Genomic DNA, 23,302 nt, shown 5'->3' on the forward strand with positions numbered 1-23,302 from the left:
TGAGCTGATTGAGAAATGGAGGAATTTAGTGTCCACTGTTGCTTGTGATTGATTGTGCTGTTAAAAGACAGTCAATGCTAGGAGTAAAACAGTTGGACAAGCTTCTTCTCCTTCCATTCCATTTATGTATGCCCTGGAACATAGGCAGGCTAGAACCTCCACCTAGCTCCATTAGGGACAAGGATTTAACCAAAAACAGCCACTGCCTAGCATCTTTCCTGTTCTTCTTTGTTATCTATCTGTTTTTGTGGCTTCTTATCACTGTTTTTATAGCTGTTTTTATAACTGTTTTGTGCCCTGTTCTTCCTTTGCCTTTGGCCCTTGGCCATTGCCTTTGATTTATCACTGCCATGCCATTGTAAATTTGCATCCTTTTGCCATGTGTTGCTTCCATGTATATACCATTGTCACTTTTTCTTTGTACATGTCATTGTAAATGCCATCCTTGGCCCTGTGTAACTTAGTGCCCTGTCTGCCTAGAGCCTGCTTTACCTTGTCTGCCTGCACAGCTCCTGCTCTCCCTTTCCCTGCTGAGCACCTGCCCTTTGCACTGCTGCTGCTGCAACTGAGCTTGGCTCAGCTAAGACCAAAGTTTAGTTCATATCCAAGGCCCAGTTCACTACAAGCCCAAAGGCTTCACAGTTAATCTCAAAGCCTAGCTCATTACTAGGTTACCTAGCCCAGTTCAGTCCATCAAAGGCCCAAACTGCTTCATAGTTAATCAAAGCCCATCTTGCTCTTATTGTGAAAGCAAAAGCTTCAAAGCTATTCAAAGCCCATTGATATTCAAAACCCTTTGGTACTCAAAGCCCATTAGCAATTTAGAAACCCAAAATAGTTAGAAACTCCAAACATACCCAGTCTCTGTGGATCGACCCGTACTTGCACGAGCTACAACCGACGACCGTGCACTTGCGGTATTACTGTAGGCCCGTTTTTATTGCGCTTAATTTTCACACATCTCCGGGCCCACCAGAAGACATCAACAAGTACTTTATTAAAAGGTATTTGATTAATTTCATTTGGATTCTTGTTCAATTCTACCTTTCTAATCTATCAAGATATATGCTCACTATATGGAACAATTCCGATGACGATAAATGTACATTTATGTATATATACTTGAGGTTATTTGATTCATGACCTTGGAGACAATAACCTTTATCCCTATAAAGTATCTCATGTTATAGTGAACGAGCTTGCGAATCCAATGAGCCAAGAATCACTCAATTCCGAGTTGTAACGATCAAGTTATGAGTGATTTAAATTCATTAGTAGGAAACATTCCATAGGCCTTTGAGTCCGCGAACTTGGGCCTAGTACGTGACTAAAAGGGATTTTTGGTCATTTTGGTGATGTTTCTTTATCTAGGCAAGTTATCTATTGGTCCAAACACTATTGATTACCATATTAAAGTGTTTGTGATTCCTGCCTAAGTGAAAATGTGATTTATTCACATAATTATAATTTTTTCTAAATAAGTTATTTATTAATTAATTTGGAAAGAGTTTTAACTTGGGAAAGACTCTTATTTTTAGTAGAGTCGTGTAAAAGGAAAATAGATAAATAAGTTATTTGCTTAGCTTCCAAGCTATTGTTCATTATAAATAGGGAGTTCGCAAGCTTACACGTTTTCATCCCTTTTGGAAAATAGGCGTAAGCTTTGCAGGTTGTTTCCATGTCTTATGTTCCTCGTGAACAAGAGTGAGATCAAAGACTTTGTTTTAGGGATCACAAAGCCAAGTTGGATTGAATCTACGTGATTGATCATACAACTTGTAATCTAGGTTTTTCACCTCTTGTCTATTATAAGGTTTTCTCTTCTGATATAAAACCATTCAAGAGTTGTTGATTATAAACCCTAGGTTTTGATAGATTTCAGTTTCCGATCGTATACCAACACTTGTTAGTCGAAATCGGAGACTAGAAAGAAAAACTTCTTTTGAGGCATTTGTAGCCGCCTATCGAAGAGGAAAGTAATATAATTAGGTGAAATCTCTTATGGCCGCTCGTAAAAATCCTTGAGAAGTTTTAAACAAGATATCTCTAGATTTATTATAGTTGTTCTTGTTGTAGAGTTATTAGGTTTCTCTTCCTTTTATTGAAGAGTATAATAATCCCTAATCTACAAGATTTCCAAAGCCTTGATTTACATCTAAAGGGAAATCAAACCATTGTTTTGTGCATACAATATATCGAATCATATCAATCGTGTTGTGGTATTTTCTAAAGATAGCCTAGGGTTCTTCTAGAAGATTTGGGTGAAGTATTTCTAAAGAGAATCGGTATTCTGCTAGGAGTTCTACAAGTGCTGAAGAAGGTATTACATCTAGTCCGAATAGGTAGTAAGAAACTGGTGTAACAAATTATTATCAGTGTGTGTTTATTCTGGACTAGGTCCCGGGGTTTTTCTGCATTTGCAGTTCCCTCGTTAACAAAATCTGGTGTCTGTGTTATTTCTTTTCCGCATTATATTTTGTTTATATAATAGAAATATCACAGGTTGTACGTTAAGATCAATCGGTTTTTGTATCCGGCCTTAGGGTTGTTGAGTGAATTGATTCACACTTGAACATTGGTCTTTGGTACCGTTCAAGTTAATACTCTTATATTCAATCGGGCTCGCAAATCCCTATTTGCTGATTGCGGATTGAATCAAGATATAGAGATACAAAAACTCTTTGATATACTTTTTATAGATTGAGTCTAACTGTCAAGTTGATTCTCTTGAAAGTTTATTGGAGTTTGTCTATTTAGATTGCCAAACGAAATATTGGGTGGTGTTGTTAGACCCCCGATTTCTCAATAAGGACGAAGACGAGGAAAACAAAGACATCCAAAAACACGGAGAGAGGTATAATCAGGTGTTGAGCCAAATAATACTTCATATGGGGATGTTTTTGAAAGACCAAATGAGGGTACTCGATTCATCAAATAACGCGTTGTAAAAAATGCATCATACCAGTAGGAAGATGGTACTGAGGCCATAGACAATAGGGTTTGACCTGTTTCACGTATGTGACGATGCCTACGTTCAACTAAACCATTTTGGTCAGATGTGTGTGGGAAAGATAAATGATGAAAAATTCCATGTTGTTGAAGATACGAATTGAGTTTACGATACTCAGCGACATTATCTCATTGAATTTTTTGTATTTTCCGATCAAAAAGATTCTCAATATGTTCTGAAATATAAGAAAAATAGAGTAGACATCTGATTTATGAGTAATAGGAAACATCCATGTAAATCGAGAAGATGCATCAATAAAAATTATATAATATCGATAGCCATCATTAGAAACAATATTAGAAGGACCCCAAACACCCGAGACAATAAAATCAAGAGGATTTATATAAATAATAGTACTAGAAGAAAAAGGTAACTTATGACTCCGATGTTCATGACAAGAAGAACAAAAACTGGTTGTTCGACTAGAAACAGGAAGAGAAAACTTAGATATGACATGACACACAGTCCGCATCATGGGATGTCCTAATATAGAGTGCCATTCTTGGAAACTAGCACTTTCACCAACAAGACTTTTTGCAGACTCGTCAAGAACATAGAGACCACCAACCCTACTTCCGCGTATAAGCACCTTCCCCGTGCATCGTTACTTCAGAAGACAAAATTCAGGATGAAACTCAAATAATACATTATTATCAGTAGTAATCCCGGGAAACTAACAATATATTATGAGATATTTGATGGGAAAACAAAGTATTTTTGAGGTATAACTTACGATCAGGAGTGCCTAAGATGGAGGTACCAATATGAGAGATTGAAATAGAAGATCCATTACCCATCTTTATTTGGTCAGGACCCGTGTACTCTGAGTAAGGATGCAGTTTAGCAATATCATGGGTAATGTGGTCAGTTGCTCCACTATCAGATACCCATGAAGAATAAGAAGATCTTTGAGCTTCAGCAGCATAAGCACGAGGAGCATATGGTTGTGTCGTCTATGGTCGACGAGGAGGTTGAGGGCGTCAGTTAAGATCAAAACGCTTCCAACAGAGAGGAGCGAGATGACCAGGTTTGTCACATAATTGACAAGGAAGGGCTTTTCAAGTACCAGTATCAGGTCTGGGTAAAATTCCAGCAGTTGAAGAAGATCTTGAAGAGGAAGTAGCAACAAGTTGGGAACTGAGTATCTTGGTATGTTGGTCCATTCGCAATTCAAAGGTAAGCAGATAGGTGATAAAATCTTCAATTTTCATAATCCCATAGAAGTAGTAAGGGACGTAACAATTGCATCATAAAAAGAATCGAGTCCAGCAAGAATACAATGCCGTAGTTCAGAGTTTGTGACAATGGTTTCGGCAGCAACAAGGTTGTCAACAATATATCTAGCACGATCGATATATGCTCTCATGGAGAGAGACCATTTTTTCAAAGCGCGAAGTTCACACTGAAGATGGTGAATATGAGCATCAAATTTGGAAGAAAAAAGTGATTCAAGAGAAGACCAAACATCTTTAGAGGTTGCAAGACGATGAACGTGACGTAGGATAACATGAGTAAGAGACGAGAAAATCCAACCAAGGAGGATTTTATCCTGTTTCACCCATGAGGCAAAAGCCGGATTAGGGGTTTCATCTTCAAGTGTAGCTGCAGGATAGGGTTTGTCACCAGCAACATAACCATCAAGATCATAACCTTGAAGATAGGGTAAAAATTGAGCACGCCATAGGGAATAGTTTGTTTCGTCAAGTTTGACAATGATAATATGATGGGAGTGAGAAAAAATAGAAGAGGCCATCATGGACTGAGAAGATTGAAGAACTGTTGAAATTATAGAATCAGAGGAGGCTGCGGAAGACATGAGGATCACAACTAGGATGATACCAAGTTGGAACTTAGGTTAGGTTTAGGTTTAGAAGAGAAGATATAGAATTAGGTTCTGAAGAGAATACGTTTTTTATTAACAGAATTCAATAATACATAGCATCAGAACTGCTTGTTTATATACACAACAATTTTCTATTCGTAGTGTACAAGTATTTCCTAGTTTACATGATTCTCTAAAATACAAGAATTCTATGAATGGTAAAACTGTACAAGTTAACAAGTCCTTGATCATTACGTTAACTCAATTCCCTGCCTCCCCTGTTTATAGTTAATTCATTATAAATCCTTTGAAATTTTTGTTATTTAGAAGAAAAAATTATTAATTAGCCTCCCATGAATTTATGTTTTGGCTAATTAGCCTCTTCTAAAATATATTTCTGGCTCCGTCCCTGTATGGACTCACAAACCATGGTCACTTGATGTGCCCCCCTGTATGGACTCACAAACCATCATCCCTTCCCAAACCATCATAACTCTATCTCAAATCAAGGAAAGAATGGATGCTGAAACCGTCCAGTTCAAAAAGAAGGCTTGGAAAGCTAGAAAGACAATTCACGTCTTCACTGAAGAAGATTCACCCTATGACAATGACAGTATTAAGGATTTGGACAAGAAGAAAGTCATGCCAAAAAGGAAGCAATCAACTCAGGGTGCAGAGCCTATGGAAACCATTGAAACTGACAACAACAAAAGATTCAAGGACTACCCAGAAAACTATGTTGAACCTCTAGCCTCAAGCTTTCCCCTTATGACTATTGGTGCTTCTGGCTCATCAACACAAACCCCTAAGGTAATTCCTTTCTCTATATCCTATCTTGGATTAAACTGCAACCAACATTTCATTTCCTCATACTGTTACATCATAAGCTACTATGATCCTATAGCTAGGAGACCAACCTATAAATACCCCCTGTATTCTATTTTTGACAATTCTTTACTTCTATAGCATGGAACTGCCAAGGTCTAGGGAAAAAATATACTAAGAATTATCTTAATGATATGCTGACCAAATTTAATCCTGATATCTGCTTCATATCTGAAACCAAACAGAAACATGGTAAACTTTTAAATTCTATGAAACAGCTTAATATCCAAAAATTTTGGCATGTTAATCCGGGAGGGGCTAGTGGTACATCTGGTAGATTAGTAATGATATGGAAGAACAATCTTGATGTTGAAATTCTAGACTGTTCATTTAATCATATCAATGCTAAAATACAGCCTTCTAGTGGCCCTCTCCGGCTCTTCACTGGCTACTATGGTAATTCTAATAATACTCAGTGTAAACTAAATTCTTGGAAAGTTTTGGAGTATACTGCTTCCAAGAACTCCCTCCTTTGGTTGGTTATTGGTGATTTCAACTTTATCTTACATGATTTTGAAAAATACAGTACCCAACCACTGGACAATGCTGAAGCTAATATTTTTAGTAACAAGATTATTGATCTGGATCTAAATGATTTAGGTAGCACTGGCTTACCTTTCACTTGGACAAATAATAGAAGTGGGCCTGCTCTCACTGCGCAGAGATTGGACAGATGATTAGCCACTGAGTCCTGGCTCCTCCTATATCCAAACTCTACTATCACTAATCTTTTAGCTATTGGCTCTGATCACCATCCCATTTTGCTTAACACTAATCCGCACTGGAGTACCGGTAAAATACCTTTCAAGTTCTTTGGTCCTTGGCTAGACCATAAGGATTGTAAGGATATCATTTTTGAATGTTGGCAGAGGAACTTATCTGGTTCTAGCGCTTTTCTAATTGCTAGAATACTCAAAGAGGTCAAGCTGAAACTCAAAATCTTGAACAAAGAAGTTTATGGCAACATAAAGACAAACATTGAAGAATGTAAGCAACATCTTCATTGTCTACAAGAAAACTAATTCAATCAGGACAGAAGTAAAACCTTACAAACTTCAATGAAAGTTCTCAGAGAATGGCAAGACATTGAAGAAAAATTTTGGAAAATCAAAAGCAGAGACCAATATATCAAATTGGGAGATAAGAATACAAGTTATTTCCAAAAAACTACAAAAAGCAGATTAAGGAGGAACAAGATAGATACCATCCAAGACAGTTCTGGAAACTGGATTGAAAACTACCAAGACATAAAGCAATGCTTCACCAACCACTTCTCAAAAATGGCTACTTCAGAATCCCCTTCTATAAATACTGAAATTCTTAACCTCATTCCTACAGTCATAACCACTGAAGATAACAAAAATCTCAATAGAATTCCTGAAGATAGTGAGGTCAAAGCCATTCTCTTCAGCATGGCCAAAGATAAAGCTCCAGGACCAGATGGCTTCCCACCTAACTTCTTCCAAGCAAATTGGGACATCATAGGATAGGACCTAGTTAAAATGGTCCAGCATTTCTTCAAGTCTGGATACCTTCTCAAAGAAATTAACTCAACCTTCATATCCTTGATACCCAAAATTCATAACCCTACTAGTCCCAGCCATTTCAGACCCATTAACCTCTGCAACACCACTTACAAAATCATATCCAAACTGCTAGCCCAAAGAATGAAACCATATCTCAACAAAATCATATCTCCCTACCAATCTGCCTTCATACCAGGAAGACAAATAGCTGATAATATAGCCATTGCCCATGAAATTTTTCACCACATGATAACCAGAAGAGGTCTTAAAGGCAACAAAGGAAGTATGGGGATCAAGATTGATATGGCTAAAGCCTTTGACATAGTGGACTGGAAGTTTCTTCATACAATTATGGTCAAAATTGGCTTCAATTCTGAATGGAGCAACAAGATTATGCAATGCATATCCACTACTTCTACTGTTGTCCTTCTAAATGGCTCCCCTGACAAATTTTTTAACCCTACTAGAGGACTCAGGAAAGGAGACCCCCTGTCTCCTTGCCTGTTTCTTTTCTGCATGGAGGCTCTATCCAGAACCTTATCTCATGCTGAAGAGTTGGGTCTCATCTCTGGAGTAAAAATTTGTAGAAATGCCCCATCCATAAATCATCTCCTCTTTGATGATGATTGTATGGTTTTCTGTAAGGCAAACACTATTAAAGCACAGAATCTCAAGGATATCCTCAACATTTTTGGAGATACTTCTGGCAAACTCATCAACTTCAGCAAATCAGGAGTCTTCTTCAGCAAAGACACTGATCCAGCTCTTATGCCTAGTATCTGCAAGTTTCTTGGAGTTCAAATTCTTCCTACAAATGACAAGTATCTAGGCTCTCCTTTATTTACCCATAGAAGCAAGATCCAATCTTTCAAACCAGGAGTGGATAAGATGAAGAGAAGACTGTTTAGCTGAAAGAATTCCCCACTGAACCCAGCTGGAAGAGAAGTTATAATAAAATCTGTCACCTCTACAACGAGCATCTATCAAATGAATTGTTTCAGAATCCCAAAGCAAATCTGTCAAGATATGAATAAACTACAAAGAAATTTCTTCTAGGGAAAGACCCTGGAAAACCCAACAGGCTACTACCCAAAAGCCTGGACAACCATTTGCAAACCTAAGGAGCTTGATGGATTAGGTTTTATGAATATGGAGCTTTTCAACAGTGCCATGATAAAAAAAATAGGATGGAGATTGGAGCAGGAGAATGATTCTCTCTGGTACCAACTGATGGATGCCAAATATTTATTGGGAAGAAATGTTCTCAGCATGAACACCAAAGCTAAAGATGGAGACTCCTGGATATGGAAAGGGGTTTTAGAAGGTATTCAGAACATTCAACAACACTGTGAATGGAGAATAGGAAATGGAAACACAATAAAAATTTGGGAGGACTACTGGATACCTACTTCAACTGACAAACTCATCAAACCTGCAAACTGCCCCAATGATATCCAACTGCTAGCTCACCTAATGACAGATCCAAGGGAATGGAATATTCAGCTCATACAGCAAATCTTTAGCTCTGACACTGCTCAAGTCATCATTAATGTTGATATTCACCCCAGAGAAGAAGACAGTATTCACTGGAATCTCAACAACACAGGAAAATTCTCTGTTAAAGCTCTATACAAAGCCAAAATAGAGAATCTCTATAGAAATGATCAAACAAAAAGAGAATGGAGAGCTATATGGAATTTGGAAGTGGCACCAGCTATCAAAATTTTTCTCTGGAAATGTGCTCATGAAATTCTGCCAACAAATGCCAAAACTGCAAGCATTCTCCACTATATTGATCCCATATGCAAATTATGCAATTGTGGGGAGGAAACTATGACACACATGTTCCTCAACTGCCCTGCAGCCACTGAAGTCTGACAACAAATGTTAGGTGGAAATCATGGCTCATTTGATCACCATACTGTTTTCATGGACTGGTTTAATGACTGGTTTCACAATGCAAACATCATTCATAATGTCTGCATCTATGCTACCACTTGTTGATTCATTTGGGCTAGATGTGATCTAGTTTTCCAAAACATCTCTCCAAATGCTAAGAATACTACTCTCAGCATTCAACAACATCTTTGTGATTATAACAGAATTCACAAGTTACATTGCCATGCCTTGAATACTCATGGGCATATCATTGGGAATGAATCCCATATAGCTACTCCTGGAAATCTTGTTGGGATCCAACAACACAAGCAGAAATTTGGTTTCTTAATCAAAATTTGTACTGTTCAGGATCCCAACACTTATCAGTTTTTCTCTGCCCTAACTATTACTGATTTTGCAGGAAACTATGTTGATAGCAGAGGACACACATGACAATGGGGAGCAGAAGGAGCCACAGGAGGAGCAGACTTAGCCTTTCAATGGGCAGAGGAAAAGCAACACATGAACATAGAAATACATGCTGAAACGAGTGAAATCCTGGAGCACTTCAACACTCTCTACATCCAAGCAATCAAAGGAAGATTCAGTAGAACTACCACAAGGAAAAACATACATCGAATGAAGAATCCCTATTACATATCAAACCTGTAACTTTTGTTTTATTGGGTCTTAAACTGTTACATAGAACCCAAAATCTCCAAGCTTTGAATTTGACGATAACTTGTAAGAACCTTAGCAGTGGGTCTAGTGTTTGTCTAAACAATGACCACACTTGCATTATTAACAATCCAAACCCTTAGGCTCTACCTAAGTTTTCTTAGAAAAAAAAAAATGCCCCCACTTGAGATGACATTAAAATGAATCTAATCTAAAAGTATATCCACATCCCAAATAAATATTCCACAGTACCAAATTACCAACCATAAAGTGCCATACATCCTTTGATACCAGCCGTTCATCACAAAAACCCGACGGCTGTATGATAAGTGGTAATGTCCACCTACATAAAGCGCATACCAGTCAGCATCAGTGTGGGTCTCAGTCACAGGTATGGACACTTCTTTAACGTGTACCTTACATTAATTACATCATTTAATTAAGACTTTTCTTATTAGCACCTAATCCTAGGCATAAACTCAATTTATCCACGCAATATGCTTTTGTGATGCTTGTATGTTTGGTTTGTGTTGTGGAACGACCTAGTTTTGTTCTTTTGCTAAACATGGTCAAGTCAAATCATACCATTTGTTGAACCCACGAGATGTTATAACAGCCAAAGTCTAAATCACAGTGCGGAATCAGGTCTGGACAACTAAAAGCAGTTACGTTTTCAAATTTACATATCAATTAGGCATAATTGGTTTGTAGAGATATCCATTAAAATGATGTACTTCAGTGAATGACATAATTTTTGAGATAACCTTGCTAAAAAATGTTGAATGGCAGTTAGTACAGTGTAGGGGTGTAAGATTGGTGTAATTACATAATATCTATTATATAAATGAATCTTCCTACTTTTTCCTCTGACCCCTAAAAAATGAGTTAGTGCCCATATTGATACTCAATACTTTCACTTTAAGTTTTGTCCAAAACTTCATTAGGTGCATTTATTTTTTAAATTTCATTTATAATTATATTAGTCAAACAGAAGCTAACCTGTCCTAGCAAATACCTCCAAAAGGAAAAAATAGAATCAAGAAAAAACCCAACAATTAAAATGGCAACAAATCTTGAAGAATTACAAGTAGCCATTAATGGAGAAAAAGACGATGAAGAAGAACAAAAGTTTCTTGAACAACCGATGAGCCCATCTTCACAATGTTTCAACACATCAATCCTCTGTTACAGTATTCTCGCTTTTCTTGAATTCGAATCCGAAATCATTGACTCAAAAATCTCACAACATTTACAAAAACTATTACCAATTCTCAACCCAAGATTCACTTCGATCGTCCTGCGAAACGTCGACGGCACGCAGCGATGGCGGAAACTAAACGTAGATATGGTTCATCTAGACGAAGATCACATCAAAGTGGCAGAATTTCCGAAAGGTTTAACACCGAAAGATTACGATAAACACTTGGAAGATTACGCGTTCGCAATACATAAAGAAGGGTTCCCGGAAGGAAAACCGTTGTGGCAAGTGCACCTGATCAAGTATCCGACGAGCAACGCCGTGTCGACGTTGATATTTAAACTGCATCATGTTCTTGGTGACGGGTATTCGCTTATGGGGATATTGTTGTCTTGTTTACAAAGAGTTGATGATCCTTCGCTTCCGATTACTTTTCCGACTTCGACTAAATTGTTGAAGAAGAATAAGAGAAATTGCTCTCAGGGATTGAAATTTGTGTCGGTGTGTTGGAATACTGTTTTGGATTTCGGAGATAGTGTGATACAATCAATGTTGGGAGAAGATGATAAGACGGTGATCCGGTCGGGGAAGCCGGGATTGGAGTCGGAGCCGATTAGTATCTCGTCGATTTCTTTGTCTCTTCAAGACATTTCACTTGTCAAGTCTAAGGTTAATGGGGTAAGTAAAATTACTTTTCCTTCTTCTCGTCTAATTTGCCACTTGATGATTTTTGTCGAATTCCAATCATTTTTGTTTCTTCTTTTTGAGATAAATAAGGTCTCAATGCTGGACTTGGCCGGCATAAAATATTTTCCAAGTATAATCTTTGAATGGTGAAAATGACTTTTTTTTACTGTCCAAGTATAATGAATTTTTTAGTGAAACTATTACTTTCTCGGGTACAAAACTAATATTACATTTGGATAGTAAAAAGTTTCATTTTTATCAATAATCGACTCTAAAATAATAGAAAGGATAAGTACACAAAATTGAAAGAACAAAAATATCACTTATTTTGGGACGAAGAAAATAATTTTGATTGTCAATCTGGTAGCTATCAACTCAAATCTTAACAATTTAGGTTCACGCTTTGATGTATGTGGTTTTCGATTTTTTTTTGGTTATGGTGCTTTTAAACCGGTGTTTTGTTTGCTAATATTATGAATTAGATAAGGATAAATTGAAAAAAATGATAGTAATTTCTTTTTCACCATAAACAGAGAGTAATAATTTCATCCAAAATGGACCAGATTTGTCATTTTTTTTGACCTCCTTATACTTTGAACTCCAGCATTACCACTGGTTACCAGCATGTCCTTTTATACTGCAGCATTGCAGCAGCCTCTCTTTTATGTATGAACACCAATAATGCCTGTCTAACATGACCCGACATATCCAGAGTACCCACACTAGAAAACAATCCTCCCACGACTTTAGCACGACCCTACATTTTTCGATCCGATCTGAAGAATCAAGCTTATTATATTACCCCAATTTGATGTTAATTAGGTATTTTCATTAATTAGTAACTATAATTTTATAATGATCAATGATTGATTTTTGGGTGGACAGACTGTGAATGATATAGTGGTCGGAATAATATTCTACGGCATACGACTTTACATGCGAAAAATGGGTCAAGAGTCAAAGGACGCTAAACGTGTACGAGCATTTGTGGTAGTGAATACGCGAATGTTGGCCGGGTACCAAAGTGTAGAGGAGATGGCAAAAGCAAACACATATGGGCATCGAATAAGTTGTTTCCCGTTGCGAGTACCGACAAGCGGAAATGTCGAGAAAATGAATCCCATGGATTTTGTTCTGAAAGCGAAGAAGACGATGAGAAGGAAGAAGCACTCTTTGGCAGTGTTTCTCACTGGTGGTCTCCTTCATTGGATGGGGAAAATCAAAGGAGCAGAGGTACATATTTCAACTCTGGTAGTTTGGTTTTACTTGGGCTTTTTTTTGATGCCTTAGAGCGACTGCAATGGTACGACTATTACAGATCATATGCAATTGGCCCGTTATAAAAAAATTGAGGTCAACTGTTTTATTTTGTCGGTAACGTGTAACTGACAATGAATATTCGAAAGGGAAGAACTTCATCTTTTTTCTTCTTCTTTTTCATGTGTACGTAGGGAATTTCTAGTTTCATTTATAAGAACTCGAAAAAGACGAGCTTAGGGATTTCGAATTTGGTCGGTCCAAGAGAGAAGACAGCAATGGCAGGGCATCCAGTTAAAGGATTCTACTTTGCGGTCATGGGTACACCTCGGGTATGTACTAAAAATTTGACAAATCTTGTATTTTTCAGCATGTCACATTTGATTATGAGGTACTGAAGCAGCATTGTCTTTGACGTTAGCAAGCATGCATCTAACGTTACTGCTGCATAAATTTTTGCAGAGTTTGGGGATCTACATTATGAGCTATATGGACAAGTTAAGACTGGTGGTCACTGCAGAAAAAGAGTTCATCGATTCCGAACTGCTTGTTTCTTGTATGAAAGAGGCATTTCAAAACATATATGAAGCATCTTCATGGAATGATAAAGATAGGGAAGTATTTCTTCAAAAACCTTGAGTAGAATTTTAAGTTTCTTCAGAACAGCTAGCACAAACTAAAAAAGAAAGAAAGATCCCTAGCTAGTAGTATCAATTGTTCATAAACTATTTAGAGTTTTGATTGTGCATTCAATTTCATTGTGTAATTAATTAATTTTATGCTGTATATGTGGTGTTCTTGAACTTGGTCATTCAAAATTTGATTATTTAGACTATCAAGTAAGCGAGCAAATTAGTTTAGACTGATGAAATGAAGTCGTATTCATATGCGGTGTAGTTTGTATTTTTTTTATGTATGAGCAATTGAGCAAAATGACAAGACGTATTTATAGACTTGTTCTAGCTAGCCCAATGGTGTTTCCCCTCTAATTCATTTCTTGGAGAGTTAATCCATCTTCTGAAATCGCTATTGAGATGTGATTTCCTTCGATACAAGTTTAAGGAAATCGCTATTGAGTTTTACTGCTGAAGCAGCACTGTCTTTAGATTCTAAATTCGAAATCATTTCAGAAGCTTTATGGATTTTGGGAACACGTTGAAGCGTCTTTGGAAGTACAGCAGGTAAGAAATCCACATGGACAGCAACAACCCATAACTAGATTTTAAGGAGCTACAGATCTTTATTTTTATTTGATCCAAGTATTCATGGAAGACTTTCGGGTGCATCTGGATCGTGTGAAGCAACCAATTTCTCCCTTAGTTTTAAGTCACATTAATCTCACACTACTATGCAACATGGTGCTGCATATGAGCAATCACAATAACTTTATTTATCATGTATTTTCGAGTGTGTATATATATAAGTGTATTCTCTCGTTTTGCATACATATTTTTGTTTAGTATCTCATACAAACGTTCATATACAGAAGAATTAAAACAATTGAGATATCGGAGAAAACTATAAAGATATGAAATACAAGTACATCACTTATACACGCATGCTTTCTTGGTCAGCATTAGCAAACCAATGTCATGCCATTAATCTCTACAAAACACCATTTCATGGTGTATGTTGATTGAAATACGTGACACAATTGCTGCAATGAAAACTTAACATCTATATGGTATAAAAGAGGAACTTCATGATTTCTTATGTGGAGAATCCAAAACGATTTTCTTTTAAGGTTTTCTTATTTTATTTTGGATAAACTACAGTTTTTTCGAATCCCAATCCCACGTGTTAGGAAGCAGAGACTCGTCTGCTCCAAAGGAAGCAGCACGTACATGCTCTCAGCTACAACCTAACTATGAATCCTTTCCTTCTTTTCTGTTTCTCCAATTACCCGGAAGGTAGATGCTAGAGCTAGACAGAGGAATATGGATAAATTAGTTCAATCTCGTATGACGCACCTACCCCCGAGGAATTTGACGCTGCAAATAGTTTTTCTGTAAGATTCGAAGGAGATGTGTACAACTCTGCGACAAGTAAGGCAGATTATTTGATCAAAATAAGCAGGAAGATGGTGACGGCAAGGCTTCGAATAGAGGATCATGAAACAATGTTTGCAAGCTCTTCTGCACAGCTCTCATATGTTCATTCAAAATTGGATTATTAATTTGCATCGAGCAAAATGGCAATACGTATTTATAGACTTGTTATAGCTAGCTGCTAGCCCAAGCGTGTTTCCCCTCTAATCCTAATTCATCGGCTTTTAATGGCGTCAAACCCTTACGCGGAGAAAGAGACGATCCAGATGTCGTCACCCTTTGTCCGTGTAAGTAACGTGTCTACAATACCCAATCCCATGTGGATTAGGAAGCAAATACTCAAAAAGGAAAATATATATATAAACAGCACGTACATGATCTTAGCTGCAGACTTAACCATGGATCCTTTCCTTGGTTTCTCTCTATCCAATTACATGGATCCATATTGGAGAGATAATCTAAATGCTAGAGCCAGACAGATGATTACGGGTAAATTTATTCAATCTCTTATGAGGCACCTACCCCCGAGGAATTTGACGCAACAAAGAGTTTTGCTGTAAGATTCGAAAGAGATGTGTATAACTCTGCGACAAGTAGGTCAGATTATTTATACAAAATAAGCAGGAAGGCGCTGACTGCAAGGCTTCCATTAGAGGATCATGAAACAATATTTGCAAGCTCTTCTACACTGCCTGCGTCTGTTCCTACATCTAACTTTACACCATCCATTTCTACCACTACTACTCCTGCCCACCAAACTCTCGCGCCTAGAGGACTTGTCCGCTTTCAACAAGAATCAGTTAAAAGGAAGTTACGGGTAATGGAATTTGGCGAATTTTGTAGGAAATCGAAGAAGAAGAAGGTTGAGGAAGCAGATTCGATGTGTTCTATATGCTTGGACTGTTTGAAGACGACTGACAAGATCAGAGAGCTGTCCAGATGTTGTCATGTGTTTCACAAAGGGTGCCTAGATAGGTGGATTGATCGGCACCGATTCTCATGCCCCTGTTGTAGAGCACGTCTGTGAACTTCACCCCGGAAACAATTAACAAAGATTTTCGTTTAGCGTGTGTATCTTTTTTAGGGTTTTCTTCTTCTTTTATAAGAGAAACCGACAATATGTAAATCTAAATCTTCTCATTCCTATTATTCACGAGTCCACTACGTCGAACCTCTCTATTTGCGTTGCCTTAAGAGGAGTATCGAATAACAGAATTAGGAGAATCTATAGATATAGGTGTAGCATAACATCATTCTAATACCGGACAGCTTGAAAGCTGATGTTGGTTGATAGAGGTATCCCTCCCTCCCATCTAAGGCACATCGGTTGTTATCATATTTATTTATTTTCTACTTAATGCTCTGTAGTGTCTAACGAACTTCTTTTACTTCCTTTATTTTTGTGGACTTGGGTTGACATGCATTTTTAATATGTGCAGCTAATGATCGGATATGCCGTATCCAAAGTAACAAAACAATTAGAAGGTACATATAGATTGTCCTTGATCAATCAACAAGTTCTTATTGAATCATACGGGACAAGGTGTCAACACTGCCACCTATTTGAATTCTCCGGAATTAGATGTTGATCATGAGGTACATTATGATGACTTTTGTTTGTACCAAAAAATAAAAATAAATTAAAAAAATGATGACCTTTATTTTTGTACGAGATGCTTGAATCTCTCACAGAGTGTTAGTTCAACCGATTTAGACTTGACTTGGCATATAAATCCTGGTCCAACTTAACCGGAGTTTTTGTTTGATGAGATAAGTTTTCTGGAGTTGCAGAATCAAGAAAAAGGTTGCTGGTTTTTTTTTTTTATTTTCTTGTTTTTTGTTTTGATTTTTCTTGTTCCAGGGGTCCCTTTAACCCCAGCTGATTGATTAAAAAAAAAAAAAAAATATTTGGAAGTTGCGGTATCAATCGATGAACTGCCTTTATTAGCCACCTCAACTCATGCATGATTTAGCGATAGAAAGCAACTATTTCAGCTGCATGGCTGCATATTTCTTACCTCTACTACCCTGCCATTGCTCTCTAACCCGGACGTGCATCGATTCTGAAGAAGATCATGAGCCATCTTTCCATCGAACTCGGTGTTAGGATTAATTAGTCATTTCCAAAACTCATCACAATTTAAGAAAATGAAAATTTAGAGAGTAAAAACTTAAAAATAGATTGAAAGAATTAGTACAGGGAACCAAGTCAACCCAAGTTACCCGACTGCTGACTTTATGGATATGTCCATTGAATTTCCAAATCAGCCGAATGCCAGGTGGGATAATCATACACAATATCCAGCTTGTATTACGGCTTTGTACGGCTTTCTTATGTCCCTATATATAACCAACTCTAACCTCCCCTGTCTTTGGCAACCCAAACCCATCTTGTTTCTCTTTCAATCTTCATGAAAAATGGTCATCTTCTTTTGGTTAATTCATGTTAAAGCACAGAGATGATTAGCTATTTAGCTTCCTTCCTTGAGATCAGTCATGATTTTTATTAGTTAATTGTTGGGTCGAATAAGTGGGCATATATAGATATAGCGAGTTCCTTGAGCGGAGTTTTGATTAGCTTCCTTTCTCAGGATATTGGCGAAATTTACTAATCAAGATGTTGCAGGACGTTATTCATCCACCCGAACAACAACTTGATCCTCTGGTAATCTTGCAATCTTTATCTGCTTTTAAATTCTTTTATGTCGTGGTGGGTGTTTTCTCCATGAAAGAAACTTTTGTTCATTCATGTTGTTTCTTAAAATAAAACAAAAACAAACAGAAACAGAAAAAACAGGAAAAAACAAAAGCGAGTGTTTTTGTTTTTCATTTGCAATTCTTTCGTTTCGGTTGTTTCATGAATTAGTTATTATATTTATAATTGTCAGTCGCACCAATATCTTTGTGTTTTTGGCTAATCTTTTGCATTCGTTTGAAAGTTTTAATTTAGCTTGATGTAAGCAAAAATTTCAATAATCTTCTTTTAACAGTTATCTTATGTAAAAAAATCTCACTTGATAAACAAATTAACTGGTTTGAAGCGAGCCACAAAGAAGCGATTCGGGAGTGTACTATGCTTGCCAGAACTGTAACAACGCGTTTATCGAATAATTATTATGGTCATGCATTGTTTTGATTGTTCCTCAACTCATTAAACTAAAACCATGTTCAATTATTACGAACTTTTACAAACCCTCATTTATAGAAGTTATAACTTTGCAAACTTTTTATTTACACTTCCCTGTTTTGTACACACTTTGTAAAGTGTGAAAACAACAAAGGTTATTATACTTTCTTCTTCTTCTTTTTCTTCTTTCACCTATCTATTTGTTTCTGCCAAATTTTCATCTACATTTTTCCTTGCTTTATTATCTTTTTTCCATTTACAAGAACAACATACATGAATTTGCTTTTCTTTCTGATATTTTATTTTACTTAGGTATAGGGTAATATAAATTCTAACATGTCACATGCATATTATTCCTATCTTCTTGAAAGCACGTATTTGTCAAATATATCTACGAAATGACAATCTTACTTTAGAGAATCGATACCTCTTGTTTTGGTTTTAAACATATATGGGCTGATGCGTGCTAATTACATTACGCATACATGCGTAGGTTAAGATGTCCTTGTACATACTTTCTGTATTGAGTATGTTTTTAGCTGTTTTATAATCCTAAAATTTCCTTAACTTTTCACCTTGACAAGTACGTATTCACTAATGTGTATAACTATATATCTCTACTAAATTTGTGTATGAAAATATCATCTTCTCGTATGCCTAACGTGGGAATTTCTTTTCTTTCTTGACTGAATAATACCGTAGGACTGTTAGTTGTTAATCTAACTGTTAGGATTTTATTTGTTTACAGGAAAATATTTCCAGCCCCATAAGTGCTCAAATGTTTGAGTTTTCTGACCAAGACTTGTTTCCGGAAAACTTACCAAACTCTGACGTATCCTCATCAAATAACTGCTGCTATGAGGAAAACTCTTCATACGCTGCAAATCTTTCAGATGCCTCGTATGCTTTAGATGGAACAGGAATGTACAGCAATAACAACTTTAGCATTAGTAACAACTGTAACCCCAATGATATACTTAACACCATGATAACCAACAATAACTTGCCCATGATTTTTGATTCTCAAGATGAGAATGAAAATAATATCACCTCAGCCATGAACTTATCATCGTCATCTCCAAATTTGCAATACCCAATCCCTCCCATGATCACAACCCAAGAAGAAGAATTCGATTTTTCCTCGCTACAAGTACCACCGCTTCCATTAACAGATGACACTAATGGGTTTTTGTCATATTCTACCAATCCTATTTGCTCGTTAGCAGGATCCGGACCACCATTACCATCCATATTTGAAGATGATTGTTTATCCTCTTTACCAACTTCTTATGCTAGTTTAGATCCATGTTCACCGTCTTGTTCTTGCATTGATCCTTCTGTTGGATCATTTTTGCCCGCGAATTTCACTAGCACTACCCCATTGTCAACTGATTGTGGATCGGGAATATTCTCGGGCGGCATGCTTATGGGATCCGAATTGCAGCAAGAACTGGATCTCCAAGGAGATAACAGTAATGGTGTTTACGTTACTGATACCATGCAACGAGTTTTCAACCCAACTGATATTCAGGTACTGTAACGGTCCCAACTCGAAACTTGTCGAATTTTTGTTTTTAACTAATTTTCCGTGTTTAGAACTATAATCTATAAAGTTGATCTATAACTGTAGAAAGGAGCATGTGAATCAGGTATCTTTTGACAAAAAATTTTCTTCACAACTAGGGGTTTCGGTGGCTACTATAGACATGTTTTAGGGCATAAAAGATGGAAAATGCCCGTTGTCCAAGTAACTAAGTAATAATGGGAATTTAAATTTTCAAAGGAAGATAAGTTTACACGACAGTTCTTTCACATTTTACTTTTTTACTAATTTGAGCTTTTACTTCTCTACATATTAGACAACACGTCTGTATCATGCCTAGAGCATATCCTTTTTGTTTTCGGTATGTTTCTGTACTCATTTCTTCAATTGTGATGAATTCTTATTCTACTGCGAGAATATAAAATATTTTCATAAACAAAATCTGCTCATAGTGAGCAATCAGGTGATCAGCTATGGTACTTCATGGATTATGAACATTGAAATTGTTCTGTGTTCCCATGTCTCCGTGACTATAGATGCATATTATCTTTAAGATTAAAAGAACAATATTCCTGTATTGACTTAAAAGGACACACAATAGAAAATTAAAGTTTAAGGTATCAAATGCTTCCTAGGAGAATTATGTTTCAAAATCTGTAGGTTAGCTAAAATAAGTGGTGATCATCATGCATGTGTAACTGTCTCAATAAAGAGCCTTCGTTTCGTTAAGTTTGTGTCATGATCAGTCATATTTTATACGTGATTCCATTATTCGACATTTTTTGTTTCTTTGTTTTTGGTTTTGTAGGCACTTAATCATGATAATCAACTGCTAGTAAATGAGTGTAGTAACAATAACACTACCCAATTAACATCAGAGTTAGCAAGCTTGGACGAATCTTCGTACAAAGTTGGAAGACTGTCAGTTGAAGAGAGAAAAGAAAAGATTCATAGATACATGAAGAAAAGAAATGAAAGGAACTTCAGTAAAAAAATCAAGGTAATTAACTTCTACAATGTTTTGGTTGTATAAAAAAAAAGTATTCTACGTTCTACTAATGCATTCGTTTGTATAGTATGCTTGTCGAAAGACTTTGGCGGATAGTCGACCTCGCGTTAGAGGAAGGTTTGCAAAAAATGACGATTTCGGAGACAGTGTTAGAAATAGTTGCAGCAATCTTGAAGATGATGAAGTAAGATATAGTTTATTCATTCTTTGATTATCAGCTAATTAAATAACCACTCTTGTTTTATATTCTAGTTTTCATTTTTGTATGATACAGGTAGTAGGAAAAGAGGAAGATGTTGATTCTTCCGATGATATATTTGCTCATATCAGTGGAGTTAATTCTTTTAAATGCAACTATGATCTCCTTCAATCTTGGATCTGATCAGATCAACATCATACATCGTTATCTAAGGGCATCTGCATATTTTGTACAATTCTGCATGTGCATGGGATCCCCCATTTTCTATCGCATAAAAATAATATAATAGATACTCTAAGAAATAAGGGGGTGACTAAATGTACTTTGATTTTGGATATATATCAGGGGCGGAGCCAGCCCATTGCTAGGGGTTGCACTTGCACCCCGCCCAGCTGGCTCCAAAGCCCATTTTAGGTTTTAAAAGAATTTTTTTTTTCTTTACAAATAAGCCTATTTTTGCATTTTTTGCACCCTTAAAATTTTTGCACCTCCTTTGTTATGATTCTTGGTTTCGACTCTGATATATATCATATACATACTTGTATAATATTAGTGAATTAGCTGATCATATAGATTAGAGATGACTTGTAAAACGGCTGTGCTACACTGATCGTGATTTCTCCATCGAGAAATCACCGAGTGAGAGAAACTCCTGGGACCCACCACCCAAGGATTTATAGGGGCCCAGTTTTTTCTGTGTCTCCCGGTGAGTTCACTGCGGATTTTCCACGGTGAGTTTATCATTTTCCTTTGTAAAACGAAGTGTACAAAAAAAAATATATAAAAAACCGGAAAAATATGTTGGGTTTAATTAGTATTTTAATTCATTTACTTTTTTGACGAAAATAATGTACTTGCCATTTCGATAGTCCTTGTGTGTGTATGTATATATGACTATGAAAGCACACTACAATATCCTTATTACACAAGCACGAGACTACTTTTGTAATTCCTTGTTAATTAGTTAGTCTATTTTAGGATATGAAATATGTTCATGATCAGTATTGAGCTTAACCTATGCATTCAAGGAATTAGCATCATCATTTTCGAGCCTTAGCTAACCTCACTTCAACACCAATAATCGGATACTCAGCCATAAGATTCAAATCCCTTATCAGCTAGATGAGCAGCACTCATCTACAGTTTCAAAAAATTATCTTTATATCATCCTGGTTGAATATTTGCCAGCTTGATGTTTTATTGGTGAAACTTGTGGCAAGTTGTACTCGGTAACTTTCACCTGGTCTTCTATCTAAACTTTAGATCTAATGCAAATCTTGACCAAGGTGACATATTCCCTCATCAACCAGCATAGTCATCAACCTCCACATGCTAGAAACATCATGAGCCAAAACCACAGGATTATATCATAGGTTATGCTGTAATTTCTACCACAAGTGTAAGCATAAAACCTATTTGGTGTACGAATTGGCCGGTGAACTCGACAGATTTTTATTTCAGTTTCGTTTGTATTCACTTTTCTGCAGATTGTTATCTTTTCCTAGCTTTAGCTTAGTTAATATAGTCAGCCTGTAGTCCCCATTGTAACTTTGTTTCAGTTCCTTAGTAACCTTTGTAATATCACTTTTAACACTAATCCTCAAAGGCAGAAAAAGGATTCTACTTCAAGCCGTGATCAGTACAGACTCAACCGAAATTATGAATCAAGCTAAAAAAACATGGAAGCAAACAGATAACGCACGGGCAGTACACAACAACTTCAACATACAAAGGTCTGACTAGCATCTTAGATTGCAGCGGTACCACCAACAACAACCAAGTTCTTATGGACCCTTCCGGGTCCATCAAAAGTACAACTTTTCTTGTAGAAAGCATTCGTCAAAAGTCTGCGGATCTTCGACAACCCCATCCAGGTCTACCTCACCGGTGACAGAATTTGTCATGGTATATTGGATTGTATATAGAGATGTATCTATGAATTACATGTATCTGGTCTTATATACAAGAACCAGAGATATATCAGGAAGTAACTTGGCTTACACGATAAGAAATATACAAAGATACGGATATATGACAGATATACAATAGGTATATCTGGAAAGGAAGATATCTCATATATATCTTGTAATATCTCGTAATACCCCCCCTCAAACTCAACATGGGATAGAGCACATGTTGAGTTTGGAAATTAAGAGCTTGAGACGCACAAAAGACAGTGCCTTAGTAAAGAGGTCAGCAGGTTGCAGCTCAGAAGAAACAAAGGATAAGTTGATAATCCGTTTCTTGTACTGATGACGTACAAAATGACAGTCAATTTCGATATGCTTGGTACGTTCATGAAAAACATCAGTGTGAGCAATGTGAATAGCAGCCTTGTTGTCACAATACAGTGGAGTTGGTTCTGACAGATTAACTCCCATATCCCCTAGAAGCCATCGCAGCCAAACAATTTCTGAGGTTGAGTGTGCAAGAGA

General features: G+C 36.8%; 2 protein-coding genes across 2 annotated transcripts; both read left to right on the forward strand.

Annotated features, from left to right (window-relative positions):
• The first annotated feature begins 10,700 nt into the window (after positions 1–10,700).
• Positions 10,701–13,828, forward strand: LOC113284184 (O-acyltransferase WSD1-like). The gene is made up of 4 exons (XM_026533599.1): positions 10,701–11,675; positions 12,570–12,917; positions 13,136–13,273; positions 13,404–13,828. The coding sequence occupies exons 1-4, from the start codon at positions 10,860–10,862 to the stop codon at positions 13,578–13,580; spliced, it is 1,479 nt and encodes a 492-aa protein (XP_026389384.1). The 5' UTR covers positions 10,701–10,859; the 3' UTR covers positions 13,581–13,828.
• Positions 13,829–17,365: 3,537 nt separating this feature from the next.
• Positions 17,366–21,290, forward strand: LOC113284191 (bromodomain-containing protein DDB_G0270170-like). The gene is made up of 5 exons (XM_026533606.1): positions 17,366–17,654; positions 18,865–19,647; positions 20,468–20,659; positions 20,736–20,852; positions 20,943–21,290. The coding sequence occupies exons 1-5, from the start codon at positions 17,607–17,609 to the stop codon at positions 21,048–21,050; spliced, it is 1,248 nt and encodes a 415-aa protein (XP_026389391.1). The 5' UTR covers positions 17,366–17,606; the 3' UTR covers positions 21,051–21,290.
• Positions 21,291–23,302: the final 2,012 nt, after the last annotated feature.

Source organism: Papaver somniferum, chromosome 1 (assembly GCF_003573695.1).
Source record: "Papaver somniferum cultivar HN1 chromosome 1, ASM357369v1, whole genome shotgun sequence".
In the NCBI taxonomy this organism is placed as follows: Eukaryota; Viridiplantae; Streptophyta; class Magnoliopsida; order Ranunculales; family Papaveraceae; genus Papaver; species Papaver somniferum.

What these genes read in the sequence shown, in the direction of transcription:
- LOC113284184 (XM_026533599.1), top strand. Translation starts at nt 10,860, where the DNA reads ATGGCAACAAATCTTGAAGAATTACAAGTAGCCATTAATGGAGAAAAA. An exon ending in GGAAAATCAAAGGAGCAGAG is followed by an intron (nt 12,918 to 13,135) that starts GTACATATTTCA and finishes ATGTGTACGTAG; the next exon opens with GGAATTTCTAGTTTCATTTA. An exon ending in CGGTCATGGGTACACCTCGG is followed by an intron (nt 13,274 to 13,403) that starts GTATGTACTAAA and finishes AAATTTTTGCAG; the next exon opens with AGTTTGGGGATCTACATTAT.
- LOC113284191 (XM_026533606.1), top strand. Translation starts at nt 17,607, where the DNA reads ATGTTGCAGGACGTTATTCATCCACCCGAACAACAACTTGATCCTCTG. An exon ending in ACTTCAGTAAAAAAATCAAG is followed by an intron (nt 20,660 to 20,735) that starts GTAATTAACTTC and finishes TCGTTTGTATAG; the next exon opens with TATGCTTGTCGAAAGACTTT. An exon ending in GCAATCTTGAAGATGATGAA is followed by an intron (nt 20,853 to 20,942) that starts GTAAGATATAGT and finishes TGTATGATACAG; the next exon opens with GTAGTAGGAAAAGAGGAAGA.